General features: G+C 39.9%; 1 protein-coding gene across 1 annotated transcript in view; it reads right to left on the bottom strand.

The window, feature by feature from the left end:
- frem1a (Fras1 related extracellular matrix 1a) overlaps nt 1-12,788 on the bottom strand; it is a 313,938-nt gene extending 301,150 nt beyond the window's left edge. The window contains exon 1 of the mRNA XM_043714338.1: nt 12,450-12,788. Coding sequence (XP_043570273.1) covers nt 12,450-12,680 — 231 coding nt within the window. The 5' untranslated portion in view covers nt 12,681-12,788. The remainder of the gene's footprint in view (nt 1-12,449) is intronic.
- Nucleotides 12,789-17,686: the final 4,898 nt, after the last annotated feature.

The raw sequence follows: 17,686 nt of genomic DNA, 5'->3' as shown, positions 1-17,686 counted from the left end.
TGACGGCGAACACGAGGGGGCATAGCTTTAAATTGAGGGGTGATAGATATTGGACAGATGTCAGAGGTAGTTTCTTTACTCAGAGTAGTAAGGGTATGGAATGCTTTGCCTGCAACAGTAGTAAATTCGCCAACTTTAAGTGCATTTAAGTCATCATTGGACAAGCATATGGACGTACATGGAATAGTGTAGGTTAGATGGGCTTCAGATTGGTATGACTGTCAATGCAACATCGAGGACCGAAGAGCCTGTACTGCGTTGTAATGTTCTATGTTCTATGTTCTTTCAATCTTTACCAAACAAAGGCCCACCACTCAGACTTGAAAGTTTTAGGTCTTCATACTGTAACTTCAGTTTGCTAAACCCTTTGTTAGAAAGTTCACATTTGTCAATCTGAGCTCTGATTTTCAGATTGTGCCTATTTGTTATGGATTCCTTACTGTATATCTACCTTATTAAATCTTTACTTCGTTCTAAATCCTTCAATGTGATTAACTTCTAATCCTAACAGGAGTGATGGGCAATAAATGCCAGTGATGCCTATTTTCCTTGAATTAATTGAAAAGTCATAATTTCTGCCTTTATAAAGACCATAAAATGTAGGATCAGAAGTGGGCCATTCCACCCATTTAGTCTATTCTGCCATTCAATGTATGAGCTGTGTACAAATCAACTACATGAAGATAACATACTTTCAGGACTACAATATCAAAAGTCCTCAGTCTTCATTCCTGCCCAGTGTTTTTGGAAATCTTCTCTCTTCATCACCAAATGTTACAATAATAAACAGCCTTAAATCCCAAACCCCAGAAGCTGAAAATATTGTAATGAGAAAATTAAAATGAAGATATACATTAGAATACTTGAGTTTTTTGGAATCACAACAAAAAATTGAACAGATACAAACCACATACATAACCTTTCGTGGATAACAGTGAGATATGCTGGAACCATTTGAGAATAAAGTTTGAAAGCTCACAGGCTGGAAATGTTAAGTTTGCCGCAGGTTTTTGCCGGTGGGTTTCTGGAGCTTACTGTCAAGATCTCTAAGGGATCAGCCACCCGCAACATGTCAGAAATATGCCATCCAATAACCAACTCATTACATTCCTGATGAAGGGCTTATGCCCAAAACATCGACTCTGCTGCTCCTCTGCTGTCTGACCTGGTCTGCATTTCCAATGTCACAGTTTCTGACTCATCAGCCAATTAAAGATGACAATGTTCTCGCAAGGTGGAGGGGAATCAGAGGACACCTGGTTTAAAAGTTGCATGAGGATGCCATTGTAAGTAAGTGAAGGAGAAACTGCACAAAATAAATAAAGTTCCTCAACAAATTAATTTAAAAATTCATACCTTTACTCTGTGCACGTGTCTCATTTGTGTTTTTTGCCTATTTACACACAGGATCTGGATGCCACTTGCCCATCCTTATTTGTCCAGAGACCAGTTAAGATTTAACCATATTGCTTTGTGTCGGGAGTAACATGTTGGCCAGATCAGAAATGGACAGCAGGTTTCTTTCTCTGAAGGGCACTAATCAGTCAAATGTGTTTTAATGACAATTGATAATGGTTACATGATTGCTATGAAATTAGCTGTTTATCCTAGTTTTCTTATTCAAATACCAAAATCTGCCATAATGAGATTCAAACTCATGTCCTCAGAACATCATCTTGAGGTTCTAATTAATTATTGCAGTGACATTGCCACTATGGTACCACTTCCTGTTAAACATTGGTAAATTCTTGCCGCTGATTTTTTTTTGAAAGATGTACGAGAACAGTCAATTTGGAGGGTAGCAAATCTAAAAATGTACTTATATAGCACTTTTCACAACCACCAGATGTTCCAAACGTTTTACGTCTAATGAAATTATTTTGAATTATAGCCACGTTTTAACACAGTTAACCTGGAAGCCTGTCTTGCTCACAGGAAGATCCTGCAAAAAGCAATTTGATTATTATCAGATCATCTGCTTTTGTAATGTTGATTGAGGGATGAATATTGTATAATTCACTGGGAAGAACCTTCCTGCTCTTCTACAAAATAGTGCCCACAGGTCTTTATAAGAGTGGGCAGACACGGCAGTGGCTTAACATCTCCTCTGAAAGACAGCACCTCTAACAGAACAGCAAGCTCGGAGTTCTGCAATAGAGATCAGTCTTTTTTTTATGCTCAAGTTGTAAAATGGTCAAATCCCTCCAATGTGGAGGCAGGCCATTCAGCCCAAGTCCTGACCAGGTCTTCACCCACTCCCCGATCACTGTAACCCTGCATTTCCCATGTCTAAAAACCACCTAACTTGTACATCCCTGGACACTATGGGCAATTGAGCATGGTCAGTTTACCTAATCTGCACACTTTTGGACGGTGGGTGTAAACCAGAGCATACAGAGGAAACCCACAAAGACAGTGTAGAGAATGTGCAAATTCCACATGACAGTCAGGTCAGGGTGGAATTGAACCCAGTCTCTGTGCTGTGAGGCAGTAGTGCTAACCACTGAGCCACCATGCCATGGATTAAGAAGCTTATGATTTAGGGAAGACAAGGGTGCTCCAATTGAGCTACAGTTGATGTACAGATTTGAATATGATGCCAGAGAAAAAACTGAAAGGGAAGAATTAATTATTCAGTCTCCAGTATTTCTGGTCCATTGCATGACGTTTTAGGGCTGGACAGCAGTTTCAAAATCAGAAATGAAGATTTGAATCAGATACATCATAAAACACTCCCAATCATTGGACAAGAAGAAACTGTTAAGCACATGGAGATGAACTTCACATAAGGAAGTTAATGGTTGGGTTTGGATGATCACATGGATACCTACTCAGAGACTTTGCACACAGTTCAAATACATTGAATTCAGGAAATCCCAAGATGTTGAATGAATCCAAAGGAAAATTGCATGAAAGTAATATCTTACAAACGTTGCATCTCCTCCTCCAATGAGCCAATAGAGTACATAGTCAAGTGTCCCATAGCTCAGCCTCATGTAAACCTAAACGTGTCAGATATTGATAAGGAAAATTTGGTTATGTCCTGACAAAGGTGAAGAAGAATGTTCCCTTCCACTTCCCAACTTAGGTTTAAAGCAAGATCACTGTTCACTCAGGAATGGGAATCTTAAACACAAAGAAAAAAACATGAAGTGAAAGCTTGTTATCTTGTACTTAACAGGGCTGAGATACAAGGCGCAAAACTAAGAAAGGGAGTATCAATTTATACAGCAAGACAAGAGCATAGAGATGCAGCAGGAGCTCATTTTCTGAGAGGCAGAATGTCTTCTTGGCTTGATGACAATATCCTGTTTGTGGAGAAAATCACTCACATTTTTGTTGCAATGTAGCAGCATAAAACAAATGTCTTCATTTGTTACTCATGTCTTTTGAGACATTATTCCCTTTCAGGGTAGTCTGAAGTAGGCACGACACTGCTCAGAGTGAGAGGCATTCATTTCCTGAGTTTGCTTGATTGACAGTGTGTATTGAAGTTAAAGTCCTCTTGACTTTATGTTTTATTTTATGAACGTTTAAGCTCTGTATGACAAGAGGAATCTCTCAAAAGAAGCAAAAGTCATGGAGATAACACTTAGTATGAAAATTGAAAAGGAAATAGTCGGACAGGAAGGCAGGCCATTCTTAAGTCAGATAAGCTACCAGGTCTGGAAAGCTTGCACCTGAGATTGTGGGAAAGAAGAAGGTGAAGGGATTTGCCTTAATATTCTGACTGTCTTTAAATATGGACGTGCCAAAGAATGAGAGTGTAGCAAATGTGACAATCCATTTTAAAACCTGAATTGAATTTGTCTCCACCACACCAGTTTTGCAGGAAAGTGAAATATGCAGGAATGATGCTGTAAAGCACTTATGCCAAAACAATGACCACAGGATTGGGTTTACAGCAAATCAGACTATGGAACCATGAAGATGAACCCATAGGACAGTGAACTCGGAGCAGATGAAAAAGTGGCTTAGCTCCACACAGCTGAGGTGTTGCTTTAGGTGGTCCTTATGAAGGATTATACCCAAAATGTTGATTTGTCCACATCCTGATGTTGCCTGGCTTGCTGTGTTCTTCAAGCCTCCTGCTTGTCTACCTTAGATTCCAGCATCTGCAGTTTTTTGTCTCTAACCGAGGTGTTGCTGTTAGCTTGATGTTACAGAGTAGGTGGAGCTATAGCAAAGAAAGTCCTGTGGAGTTATGCCAATGATTAGATTTTGGATTTCAGCCTTCTAAATTTAGCGGGATAATCTTGAGAAAAGAAATTGAGCAATTGGGAGATAAACAATCATTGAGACAATCTGAGTTGAAGGGGTTAATGTAGGGAAATCAGAGGATTAGGGAAATCATGAGGAAGACAGAGTTTAAAAGATTTCATGACTTAAATTCATCAGTAATATTTGAGTGGGTTGCTGAAAAAAAATGGAGGAATCTGCCTTGGTTGCATTTGCTATTTAATGTGTTCCTTGTGAATAATTCAATCACAGTCTGCCTGTTAATTCATCTTTATCTCAAGTTAATTCTGAATGCTGGATAAGATAGGCAGCATTGACCGTTTACTTTGCTAAATGTTTACTGTACAATTTTTATTGTTTGTTCAAAATGTGGAATTTATGGCCTTATACTTGGGACTTAAAATTTCATCAACTTTACAAAAAAGTTACTGATCTCTAACCAGATCATAAAAATAAAATCAGGGTCTCATCAGGCATTATAACAATATTATGTCCTTCTGATCCTATTCCCTTTTTATGCCTATATTACCTTTAGGCTGATCTTATATTTTCTTTCCATGCTTCCCCTCCTAACGTGACTTGCTCAAATATCAAATTCAATCTGCCACTTGTCCATTCAGTTCACCAACTATCTATGTATTTTTTGAAGTTGTTCATGACCTTCCTTAAAGTTCACAATGCTCTCATGTAATATACATCAGAAAGATAATGAATCATAAAACTAAATCCTGAAACTTCTTCAGTCTAAAAAACATCCATTAAACATGATTCGGTTTCCTGCCACACAAACAATTTCATATCAGCACTGTACCAATCATTTTATTATGTGTGCTGGGAAAGGATTAAAAAAAAGTTATAAAACTAACTACATGCACAAACCGTGTGTTAAACCATCTTTCCTTTGCCTGTTTTAATCATTAATGAGTATTTGTGTGCATTTGGTATTTTTAAAGGGGAATAGTTCAAGTAATATGATAACAGGCTAGGAATCTTTTCTTTTTCTGCCTTTTGTGAAATATGAGGGTGTTAGAATAAATTGAGTTATTTTCTATCAATAACAAAATGTAGGGAGAGTTAATTTTGTCATGAACAGCAGTCAAACAGGCAAAATAGTATCTTCATGGTTTCATTGGGATCTCATGATCTCAGCTTGTGGAATAATCAGGTATGATTATTGGCACAGTCTTCCCAGTTAAGTTGTTACAATATATTTAGTGACTGCTTTAAAAGTACATTAAACAGACCATCTAAAAGGCTGCTATAAATGCATGATTGGATTTACCAGTAGCCTTCCAGAAGCTTCCTCAGAAGTCAAAATCAATTGGACAATCAACACCTAGCTCCTTGACCATAAGATATAGGAGCAGAATCGAGTCTGCTTCGTCGTTGATTCTTGGCTGATATGTTTCTCAGCCTAATTCTACTGCCTCCTGATTCCCTTACCAATCAAGAAACTATCTCTGTCTTAAATATACTCAAATGAATTAATGTCACAACCCACTGTAGCAATGTCACAATCCACAGATTAATCACCCTCTGAAGAAATTCCTCCTCATCTCAGTTTGTACGGGTCGCCCCTTCACTCTGAAGCAGTGTCCTCAGGTCCTATTGTCTCCAGCTTGTGGAAACATTTTCTCCACATCCACATCCAAGCCTCTAGCTCAATCATCTTCTCCCTCATCCTTGTAAACTCCAGCGAGTATAAACCCAAAGTACTCAATTGTGCCTCATTTTACAAGCCCTTCATCCCCAGGATCATGCTTGTAAACCTCCTCTGCACTCTCGCCAAGACCAGCATATCCTTTCTTAGATATGCAGCCCAAAACTGCTCACAAAAGGAAGGAGACCAGAATTGCACGCAATATTCCAACAGTAGCCTAACCAATGTTCTATATAGCCGCAACACGATCTCCCAACTCCTGTATTCAATACTCTGACCAATAAAGGAAAGCATACCAAATGCCTTATTCACTATCCTATCTACTTGCCACTCCAGCAAAAAGGGTTACTTCAGATTACAACAGGATCTGGACCAGATGGGCCAATGGGCTGAGAAGTGGCAGACTAAGTTTAGATTAGATTAGATTACTTACAGTGTGGAAACAGGCCCTTCGGCCCAACAAGTCCACACCGACCCGCCGAAGCGCAACCCACTCATACCCCTACACTTATCCCTTTAACCTAACACTACGGGCAATTTAGCATGGCCAATTAACCTGACCCGCACATTTTTGGATTGTGGGAGGAAACCGGAGCACCCGAAGGAAACCCACGCAAACACGGGGAGAACGTGCAAACTCCACACAGTCAGTCGCCTGAGTCGGGAATTGAACCCGGGTCTCTGGCGCTGTGAGGCAGCAGTGCTAACCACTGTGCCACTGTACCGCCCACCATAATTCAGATAAATGCAAGTCTAGTTACTTAGTGAATTCAAATTCATCTACCATGGTGGGATTTGAATCTGGGTTCCCAGAACGTTATCTGGATTAACAGTTTAGCGATAATATTCTAGCCCATCACCTCCCCTTGTGAACCATATGCTTTGGACTTGAACAGCTTTATACCCAAGTTACTTATTATGTCATGAAAATATTTAGACTTAAAATTGGAAAGTTGATCCAACTGTATATTTCCACTGCTAATCTATAATGAATACAAAAATTGTGTTTAATTTCCACCACTGTCTTGGCTGTAATTATCTTCAAAAGAAAAGCTCCAGGAAATCAGGTTGTCATGTTTAATTGTAAGGGCATACTGGTGTTCCATTTTTATTTTCAGTGATGGTCTTACACAGTCTACAAGCATTCCATGGACTGTATTTTTTTATATATAAACCAGTACAAATGTTGATGATGTTGGTTTGATTTTATGTTAATGTTGCCTCTACTGACCTGTTTGGCAAGTTTTGAAGAAACATTTCCTTCAAAAGACCTGACCAAGGAAACTGCCTGCTTATTCCTATATGTCCTGAAATAGGAATTTTCTGTGCTACCTGAAACATCTCCTTATGGTAACAGGGCAGTACCACTAATTGATGAATAACCATCCATTGCTGAAAATGTGTTGCTGGAAAAGTGCAGCAGGTCAGGCAGCATCCAGGGAACAGGAGAATCGACGTTTCGGGCATAAGCCCTTCTTCAGGCTTATGCCCGAAACATCGATTCTCCTGTTCCCTGGATGCTGCCTGACCTGCTGCGCTTTTCCAGCAACACATTTTCAGCTCTGATCTCCAGCATCTGCAGACCTCACTTTCTCCTCGAATAACCATCCATTGTCCATTCACAGGCCTGTGAGGATATCTCCTTTTCCTCATTAGAATTCTCTGTTTCACATGATGCCACTTTGGAATTCCTTCAGCCTCAGCTTTTGTTGACTAACCTATCTTGTTTAACTCTTCCTTAACCTTATGGGCGGCACGGTGGCACAGTGGTTAGCACTGCTGCCTCACAGCGCCAGAGACCCAGGTTCAATTCCCGCCTCAGGCGACTGACTGTGTGGAGTTTGCACGTTCTCCCCGTGTCTGCGTGGGTTTCCTCCGGGTGCTCCGGTTTCCTCCCACAGTCCAAAAGATGTGCAGGTCAGGTGAATTGGCCATGCTAAATTGCCCGTAGTGTTAGGTAAGAGGTAAATGTAGGGGTATGGGTGGGTTGCGCTTCGGCCGGTCAGTGTGGACTTGTTGGGCCGAAGGGCCTGTTTCCACACTGCAATGTCATCTGTAAACTCATCTGTAAACCTAGCTTGTTTAACTCAAGATGTGCTTATGGAGAATTAAAGATTTCTAAACATTTCCTTTGAAATATTCCTGTTTAAAAATAAATTCTTGGCTACTCCAACATATGCTTATGGTATCACTTTTATTTCTGGTGATGGACTTTGCTCACACTGGTCTCTACACACAATGGAAAAATGCACGAAAATATCTGCACTTGAAAATCCCACTTTTGCTCTGGCCAAATCATTCCCTTGTAGTAAGTCATGCCCATTCATGGTCAATTTCTGGTCAAATGTCACTGGTTTAGGCATTAAGTCACATTCTAAGTGCACTTTGTAGAAAGCAAATGGTATATATTCTTCACTCATTCTATTTATTAAACCTCATTTCTCAATGCTTTCTCTGGAGGGAAAAAAATATAACTTTCCCCAGAAGAAGAGTTTGTATAGTTCTTGTATCTCTTCATAGAGTTATTGGTTTAATCATATTAATTGAAGAAAAAAGGCATATAGGACCATAGAAATGAAATCACACAGAAGGGATCATTTGGCCCCATCTTGCCTGCCAATAAGCTTGCCTTTCAACAAAAATGTTTTGAATCTCTCACCCATCTTTTTCACTTTGTCTGCATTTCCAGCTCTGTTTACCTTCAATCTCATAGATATAGTTTGAACATTGGAAGTTTCTTGTTCATTTTCAAGGTTCACACTTACAACAGACAATTGGTTCCAATGTCTTCCCAAACAGCTTCAGTTCTGAATAAAGATGTCTTTTTTTAAAAACAAATGTAATACTTGGCTCTTTGATTCTCATTTCCATCCTCTATCTTCCTTTCCAGTTTTAGAACTGTTCCCAGTTGTTTGCTTTTCCCTGGCTAATTGCCTTCATTTCAATCTCCCACTTTCTATCCTCCTTGGAATTTAGGGAGTGATGATAAAAATGTTCAGTTTTGTAGATTAGCTCACAATCATTGGCTATCTATGCTACCTTTCCAGCTACTACAATCCGCTGGTCTTCAACATGGGTTCTAATTACCCAAGAGAATTTTAATTTCTTGTTTGAAGAAATTGTCTCAGAAATAAAGCATATATACCCACTATGCATGTATCCAACAGTCAAAATTACATTGTGTCATTATTCAAAATTCAATGCTTCCTTTAAGGTTCTGAAGAAGGGTCACAGGATTTGAAATGTTAATTCTGCTTACGTTCCACAGATGCTGCCTGACCTGCTGAGATTTTCCAGGAATTTCTGTTTCCTGAAACAAAACTCTTGAAACTTAAGTACCTTATGTTTCAGGAGTGAGCTTGTACACACCAGATACACATTTTTATCAGTCATAATTAATAAAAACCTGTTTTGACAGTGTTGCAAAAATTCCATTTGCTACACCTGTCAACCTACTTTGCATCAACAGTGTCAAGCTTTCCTTTGGCTTCATTTGTTTTGCACTCTTTTCCAAGTTACGTATAATATGCCACCATTTCTTCAAACTTTGGTCAAGTCTATTCAAATGTAAACATTTTATTAATGGACTTCAAGTTATGGCCAGACTTTTCCTCATTAGAAACTTTCTCTGCATCTAAGGTCTCTTTTTAATTCCAGTTTTCTATTGTAATACTTTGGTTTCAATTCCCTCTTCATATTTTCTCTGTCTTGGGACTCCAATACCAAGCTCTTAAGTGCTCTCTTTTTTCCTTTGTCCTTGTGCTGAAATTATCACTTTATATGGGTGGTACAGTGGTTAGCACTGCTGCCTCACAGCGCCAGAGACTCGGGTTCAATTCCCGACTCAGGCGACTGACTGTGTGGAGTTTGCACATTCTCCCCGTGTCTGCGTGGGTTTCCTCCGGGTGCTCCGGTTTCCTCCCACAGTCCAAAGATGCACAGGTCAGGTGAATTGGCCATGCTAAATTGCCCGTAGTGTTAAGTAAAGGGGTAAATGTAGGGGAATGGGTGGGTTGCGCTTCGGTGGGTCGGTGTGGACTTGTTGGGCCGAAGGGCCTATTTCCACACTGTAAGTAATCTAATCTAATGTTTCAGTACAAGCCTTTTGACTTCCATTTCTTTTTCAGACTTTTTAACTTTCAATTCATTTTCCATTGTTTACGTTAACCTTTTGACTTTGTGGTTCTCGGTAATGACATGATGTTATTTCTTTCAACTGCTGATCCAATTTCTTTTTGACTACCTGATGGACAGAGAATTCCAGACCATTGTCATTTATTTGTAAAATCAGAGAGTTCTTCCTCACATACCCCAGGTATTTGTTGCCCAAAAGTTTAAACCTGTGTCCTTTAATCTTGAACAGTTCAATAACATATCTGAGTCATTATACTTTTGTTACTCTCCCTATCTTTTAGAACATAGAACGTAGAACATTGCAGCACAGTACAGGCCCTTCACCACATGATGTTGCATTGACCTGTGAAACCAATCTGAAGCCCATCTCACCTACACTATTCCATTCTCATCTATATGCCTATCCAATGACAATTTAAATGCCCATAAAGTTGGTGTGTCTACAACTGTTGTAGGCAGTGAGTTCCATGCCCCTACTACTCTGAGATAAGAAACTACCTCTGACATCTGTCTGATATCTATCAATTTGAAGCTTTGCTCCCTCGTGCTATCCATCACCATCCTTGGAAAAAGGCTCTCACTGTCCACCTGATCTAACCCTCTGATTATCTTATATGTCTCAATTAAGTCACCTCTCAACCTTCTTCTCTAACAAAAACAGTCTCAAGTCCCTCAACCTTTCCTCAGAAGACCTATCCTTCACACCAGGCAACATCCTAGAAAATCTCCTCTGAAACAAATATTCCAAATACAGTCTGACCATAGCCTTATATAGTCTTGGAAGTAGATCTTTGTTCTTATATTCTAACTCTCTTGAAATGGACGCTAACATTTCATTTACATTCCTAACTGCTAATGGAACCTGCATGTTAACCTTAAGAGAATCCTGAACTATGACTCCTAATTCCCTTTGTGCTTCAGATTTCAGGAACCTTTTCCCATTTAGAAAATAGTCTATGCCTCTATTCTTCAACCAAAGTGCATAATGTCACACTTTTCCACATTGTATTCTATCTGCCACTTCTTCGTCCACTCTTCTAGACTGTCCAGCACTTCCTGTCCCCCCACTTATCTTTGTGTCATCTGCAAAGATAACAACGATGCCCTCAGTTCCTTCATCCAGATTGTTAATGTACAACATGAATAGTTGTGGTCCCAACATGAATCCCTGCAGAACTCCACTGTCATCCTGAAAAGAACCCCTTTATCCCTAACTGTCTGCCTTCTGCCAGTCCGCCAATCCTCTATCTATGCCAGTACCTTGCCCCCAACACCATGGGCTCTTTAGCAGCCTTCTGTGCAGCATCTTGTCAACGGCCTTCTGGAATTCCAAATAGATCACATCCACTGGCATTCCTTTGTTTAACTTGTTCACTACTTAGAGTCACAGAGATGTACAGCATGGAAACAGACCCTTCAGTCCAACCTGTCCATGCTGACCAGATATCCCAACCCAATCTAGTCCCACCTGCCAGCACCCAGCCCATATCCCTCCAAACCCTTCCTATTCATGTACCCATCTAAATGCCTCTTAAGTGTTGCAATTGTACCAGCCTCCATCACTTCCTCTGGCAGCTCATTCCGTACACGTACCACCCTCTACGTGAAAAAGTTGCCCCTTAGATCTCTTTTATATCTTTCCCCTCTCACCCTAAACCTATGCCCTCTAGTTCTGGACTCCCCGACCCCAGAGAAAAGACTTTGTCTATTTATCCTATCCATGCCCCTCATAATTTTGTAAACCTCTATAAGGTCTCTCCTCAGCCTCGGCACTCCAGGGAAAACAGCCCCAGCCTGTTCAGCCTCTCCCTGTACCTCAAATCCTCCAACCCTGGCAACATCCTTGCAAATCTTTTCTGAACCCTTTCAAGTTTCACAACATGATACTGATGCTCATCATCTAATGATGACCATGAATCCATTGCTAATTGTCAGAATTTCACTAATGCCCTTTAGGGAAGGAAATGACCATCCTTACCTGCCTGACTCCTGATCCTCAGCAATGTGAATGACACTTAACTACCTCTGAGCAATTCGAGATGGGAGAGCAACACCAGCAACATCCATAAGTGAATTTTAAACAAAAGGAGCTTCAGAGAGATATAACCAATGATGATAGCATATTGTAATGAATATCCTCAGACAGGAATAAGGTTTTAGGTTTCCTGTTCCCTGCTACCAGAGATTCCCCTAAAAACAGAATTACTCCTTACAAAAGGATGCCATTCTGTCCATCATGCCTGTACTGGCTCTATATCTAGTTCTTTTGTTTTTCCTGTATCCCTGCATACCACAACTATCCAAATAACCATCCAAAACCTCTTGAATGCATCAGTTAAATTTGACTCTACCACATTTGCCCACATTGCAGTCAACACTGCAATAAGACATCTGAGAAAAACTTTTAGTATCTCACCTGAGGGGTAAGCTTGCCGACACGTTGTGTGATTGGTTCATTCATGACCACCTCCACCTTACAGCTATCCTTCTCCTTCGGGACATTGAACTGCAGATCCTCCTTGGAAAGGAATGCAGACTGCCCCTTAGGAACGCTTAGGCCAAGATTCACTTGTATAAAGGACGGTGCAATACATCGCCAAAGACAAAGGTACATAAGGATTGCAGGATGTTCCCAGTAATGCTTCATTTTAACTGAGTTCAACTGGAATGACAAAATATTCAAAGTTCTCTGGAACAACGACCAATGTATTGATGGATGAATTTGGAAAGTCAATGTCCAAAAGCAACACTCAGATGTGTCAGACGTTTGCCAGAATAGTTTGCGCTCCTGCAGTCCTGAAAAATAAAGATCATCATATATTTATAATTTGTTTTGAAAGCATTATTTTTCCACTGCTGTTCCCTGTGCAACAGCCAACATTACTCTGTACGTGGGCTAACTCTATTGAATTTTCTTGGAGGAAATTTGTGCTCAAAAGCATCTCCATGGTAACAGAAGTGAAAAATAAATATGCGGAGTGATGTCTACCTGCATCCATCAACTGATGTGTTACTGTGCATTTGTGTCCTGATGCCTTTTTCACCACAATGTTGTTAATGTTCAGAAATAGGAGAGATTCTATTGAGTTTCATCCAACTGGTTTACTTAAATCAAGAAATTGTAAACCATTTCCTTTAACGCTTTGTTTTCAATCATGTGAAACTAACCAGACACTCTCACCAGTATACATGAATATCTGTTGCACAGAGTCCCAGTCATTTTACACAAAGATGATATTTGGCCTATTGAGTTCATGTCACCCTCCCACTAGAGCAATGCAGTCAGTTCCACTTGTCCACTCAATCTCCATAGTCCTGTAAATTTATTTCCTTCGTGTCCATCTTATTTCCTTTTGAAATCATTGATTGTTTTCTGCAATATGGGCAATGAGCTCCAATTCATTACCATTCACTGTATACGATAATTTTTCATCACACCCTCTTGTCCAAAATCTTAAGTTTGTGGTCCTTAGTCCATGTATATTCAGCAAATGGAAAAGATTTTCTTTGTCATAAATATGTACACCTTGATCAAATCTCCCCAGTTGCCCTTGTTCCAAGGACAGCAAGTTTCCAACTGGTCACTAAAATCCCCCAACCCGGTGACCATTCTGGTAGATCTCCCCTGTCCCCTGACAAGGACACGCACATCCTTCTTAAAAAAAGTGTGGTGACCACAGCTGGACACAATACTAGAGTTGTGGCCTAGCCAGAGCGTTATAAGAGGGACAGTTTGCCTTCTCTGCTTTTGCACATTAATGTCCAAAATCCTAATCCCTCAATAAGTACAGCCTTCTATCTTCACAGATTAAGGCACATGACCACTAAGGTCCTTCTGTTGTTACAGATTCATTCAACTTAATTATGTTAAACTTCTCCAAGTTCCTGTTCATTTATCCCCTAATTATTGATGCGGGGGAATACCTTGCTCTCCACTGATGTTAACTTAATAAACATTTGGTTGGTAGGACCATCTTTGCATCCTTTTTAGAATAAGAGGTGTTACATTTGCCAAACCCCAATCCTCTGTCACATACCTCCTATCTAGGGAAGATCAAACCGATATGTTACATCTGCCCCCATTTCCTGTATCAATCTGGCATATAGGCTAGCCACAAGAAATCCATTCCCAGTATAGCCAGCTTTTCTAGTCCCTCTTCCTTTTCTATTTTCACATATGAACAACTAACACATAAAATAGGTACAGAGTAGATGACCTGGCCCCTCGATTATGCTCAGTCATTCAATAAGATCATGGCTGATTTGTTTGTCATAGCCATAGAGATGTACAGCATGGAAACAGACCCTACAATCCAACTCATCCAAGCTAACCAGACAGTCTAAATTAAATGTAGTCACATTTGCCAGTATTTGGCCCATATCGCACTATACCCTTCCAGTTCATACCCATCCAGATGCCTTTTAAATGTTGTAATTGCACAAGCTTTCACCACTCCCTCTGACAGCTCATTCCATACATGCACCACCCTTTGTATGAAAAAGTTGCCCCTCAGATCCCTTTTAAATCTTTCCCCTCTCACCTTAAACCTATGTCCTCTAGTTTTGGACTTGGAAAGGAACTTACCCGACCTATGACCCTCATGGTTTTCAAAACCTCTAGAAGGTCACCCCTCAGCCTCCAACATGTTTCAATGTCCACATTAACCCCGGATTCCCCTAACAAGACTCAATCCACTTCTACCTTAAAAAATAATCAATGACCCTGACTCCAATTCCTAAAGCAGAGAGTTCCAAAGTTGCACAACATTCAGAAAAAAAAAAATTCTATCATGGAAAGGATGACTTCTACTTTTGAAACATTTCCCCTACTTCTGGTCTCACTACAAGAAGAAACATCTCTTTTAAATCCACCTTGTCAAGAACACTCAGGATCTTACATATTTCAATCAAATCACTTTACTAAATTCCAGTGGAAAAAGACTGTCTGTCTAACCTTTCCTCAAAGCAACCTAAAGATTCCAGATATAAATTTAGTAATGTTCCTTTGTGCTGTCTCCAACACATTTAGATCCTTCCTCAAGTAAGGAGACAAAACCTGCACAGTATTCAAGATGTGAGCTCACCAATACTCTGTATAACTAAAACATATTATCAGTACTTATTTTCAATTCCTCATGTAATGAAAGAGTAACATCCCATTAGCCTTCCTAATTATGTGCTGTACCTGCATACAAATATTTTATGACTTTTGTAATATTACAGCCAAATCCCTCTGCACCTTGGAATTCCATGTTCGTTCTCTGTTCAAGTAATACTTTACCATTGGATTGTTACTTAACTCTGTTTTGTAAATGTAACAATGAAGCTCCATATTGGTGGTCAGGACTTCCAAACTCAGGCCCTTCAGAAATGTGGAACAGACATGATATTAGAGTCTGCCTTTATAACATAAGGTCATGAAGGAAGACAAACCACACCCACCTTTTACTGCACTAGCTGTCATAGTCTGGAAAGTTCATTCACAAATATATCGAAAATGTTGTTTGGGACATTTCAACAACTTTTCAAAGAGAGTTAGTGAATGTGTGTGAAGAAGAGTCAAATCTTAGCTCCGTTTCTCTCTCCACAGACGCTGCCAGAGCCGGGTTTCTCCAGCATTCTTGGTGTTCATTCAATCATTCTCCAATTTAATCATATCCTTCCTATAGGAGGGCAATCAGAACTGTACATAGTACTCCAAAAGTGGCCTCAGCAACCAACTGTTCAACCTCAACATGACATCCCAACTCCTACACTCATAAGATTTGAGCAATGAAGACAAGTGTGCTAAGCACCTTCTTAACCACCCCAGCCATCTGTGACACAACTTTCAAAGAAAGAATTACGTCCCTGAACTCCTAGGTCTCTCTGTTCGACAACACTGCTCATGGCTTTACCATTAAGCTCTGCCCTTGTTTGTTTTACAAAAATGTAATATCTTTCTTTTATCAAAATTAAATTCCATCTATCACTTCTCAGCCCATTGGCCCAATTCATCAAGATACCTTTGTGATCTTGTGGGCGGCACAGTGGTTAGCACTGCTGCCTCACAGCGCCAGAGACTCGGGTTCAATTGCCACCTCAGGCAACTGTCTGTATGGAGTTTGCACATTCTCCCAGTGTCTGCGTGGGTTTCCTTTGGGTGCACCGGTTTCCTCCCACAGTCCAAAAATGTGCAGGTTAGATGAATTGCTAAATTGCCTGTAGTGTTAGGTGAAGGGGTAAATGTAGGGGAATGGGTCTGGGTGGATTGCTCTTCAGAGGGTCAGTGTGGACTTGTTGGGCCGAAGGGCCTCTTTCCACACTAAGTAATCTAATCTAATCTAGATAACCTTTGGTGCTGTCTGCCTCCATGCCTCCTAAATGAATCATCCAAATAATTTATATAAATTACAAACAAAAACATTCATATGAGTACAATTTATATCATCTCTTTGCATTGCAAACCACGAAACTATACTGTTGTTGATGGGTTACATTACCGAAAGAATTGTTCCTGAACCCTAATGATATCTGGAGGATTATAATCGATCTGAAATTGTTATAAAACATTACTGGGAGAATGTAAACACCCCCAGGAGACTCCTTCACTTTCAAACACATTTAGCACCTTAGGAATCAGTCTTCCTCAATCTATTCTGAGACTGCACCTGATCTTAGATTGTTCCAAAAAAAACGTTTGGAAGAAAATCCAACAAGTTGCTGTGGAAAATCCACTAAATTGCTATCCAGGACATCTTGCACAACTTCCTCAGGTAGCCTAATGTCATTTCATCCAATGGAAGATCAGAGGTGCATATTTTATCTAATGATTGCACGACGTTCATCACCATTCACAACTTCTCAGATATTGCATAAGCAAAACTTGGACAACATGTAAGCTTAGGCTGGTAAGTGACAAGCAAATTTACATGCCACACAAATGCCAAAAAATAATTCAATTATCGTTCTTTGCTGTCCAATATCACTAAATTCCTCCACTATCAATGTCTTGGACACTGAATTGATCAAAAATTTATCTTGATGATCCACACAAATACTGTGACCTCGAGAGCAGACGAGAGGTTGGGAATGCTGCAGCAAATCACTTAACACCTGTTTCCCACACAGCCATTCTCCAGTGTACTTTTGATCATTTATGTCTTTAGTCAGTATGTATTCACACAGATAATTATCCTTTTGTATGGACTATTACATTTCCAGCAATATTCTTTTGTGTAAAACCTTAGAAAACTTCATGCTGCCACAGAACCTAATACAAAGAAAACCAGCATCAACTGAACAGAGATGAATGAAATGTAAACATTGCTGGAAATGCTCAGCAGGTCTGGCAGCATCCTCAGTTCTGCAGAGCGTATTGAAAATACTGGTGTGGATTATTTTATTCCAGTTAAACAGAATCTCTTAAATTCTGTTTAATTTAAATGTTTAATTATCTGTTTGATTATCCTGACATTCCATCTGCTTTTTGAAGAATGGAATCCATTCCTACCTCTCACCCCCACCCCTCCACTGGGTGGCATTTCATGTCAAACAGTCCATAACAGTGAAAATGTGAAAAATGTATTTGAGTGACATTCTATTCCTCGAATGGCTGAAAATGTTCAACAAGATTTATAAGCTGATATAATTGTAGAGTAGCCCATAAGTAAA

Source organism: Chiloscyllium plagiosum, chromosome 2 (assembly GCF_004010195.1).
Source record: "Chiloscyllium plagiosum isolate BGI_BamShark_2017 chromosome 2, ASM401019v2, whole genome shotgun sequence".
Taxonomy (NCBI): Eukaryota; Metazoa; Chordata; class Chondrichthyes; order Orectolobiformes; family Hemiscylliidae; genus Chiloscyllium; species Chiloscyllium plagiosum.
Note: the sequence above shows the minus strand (reverse complement) of the source record. Positions and strands in the feature narration are given on the sequence as shown.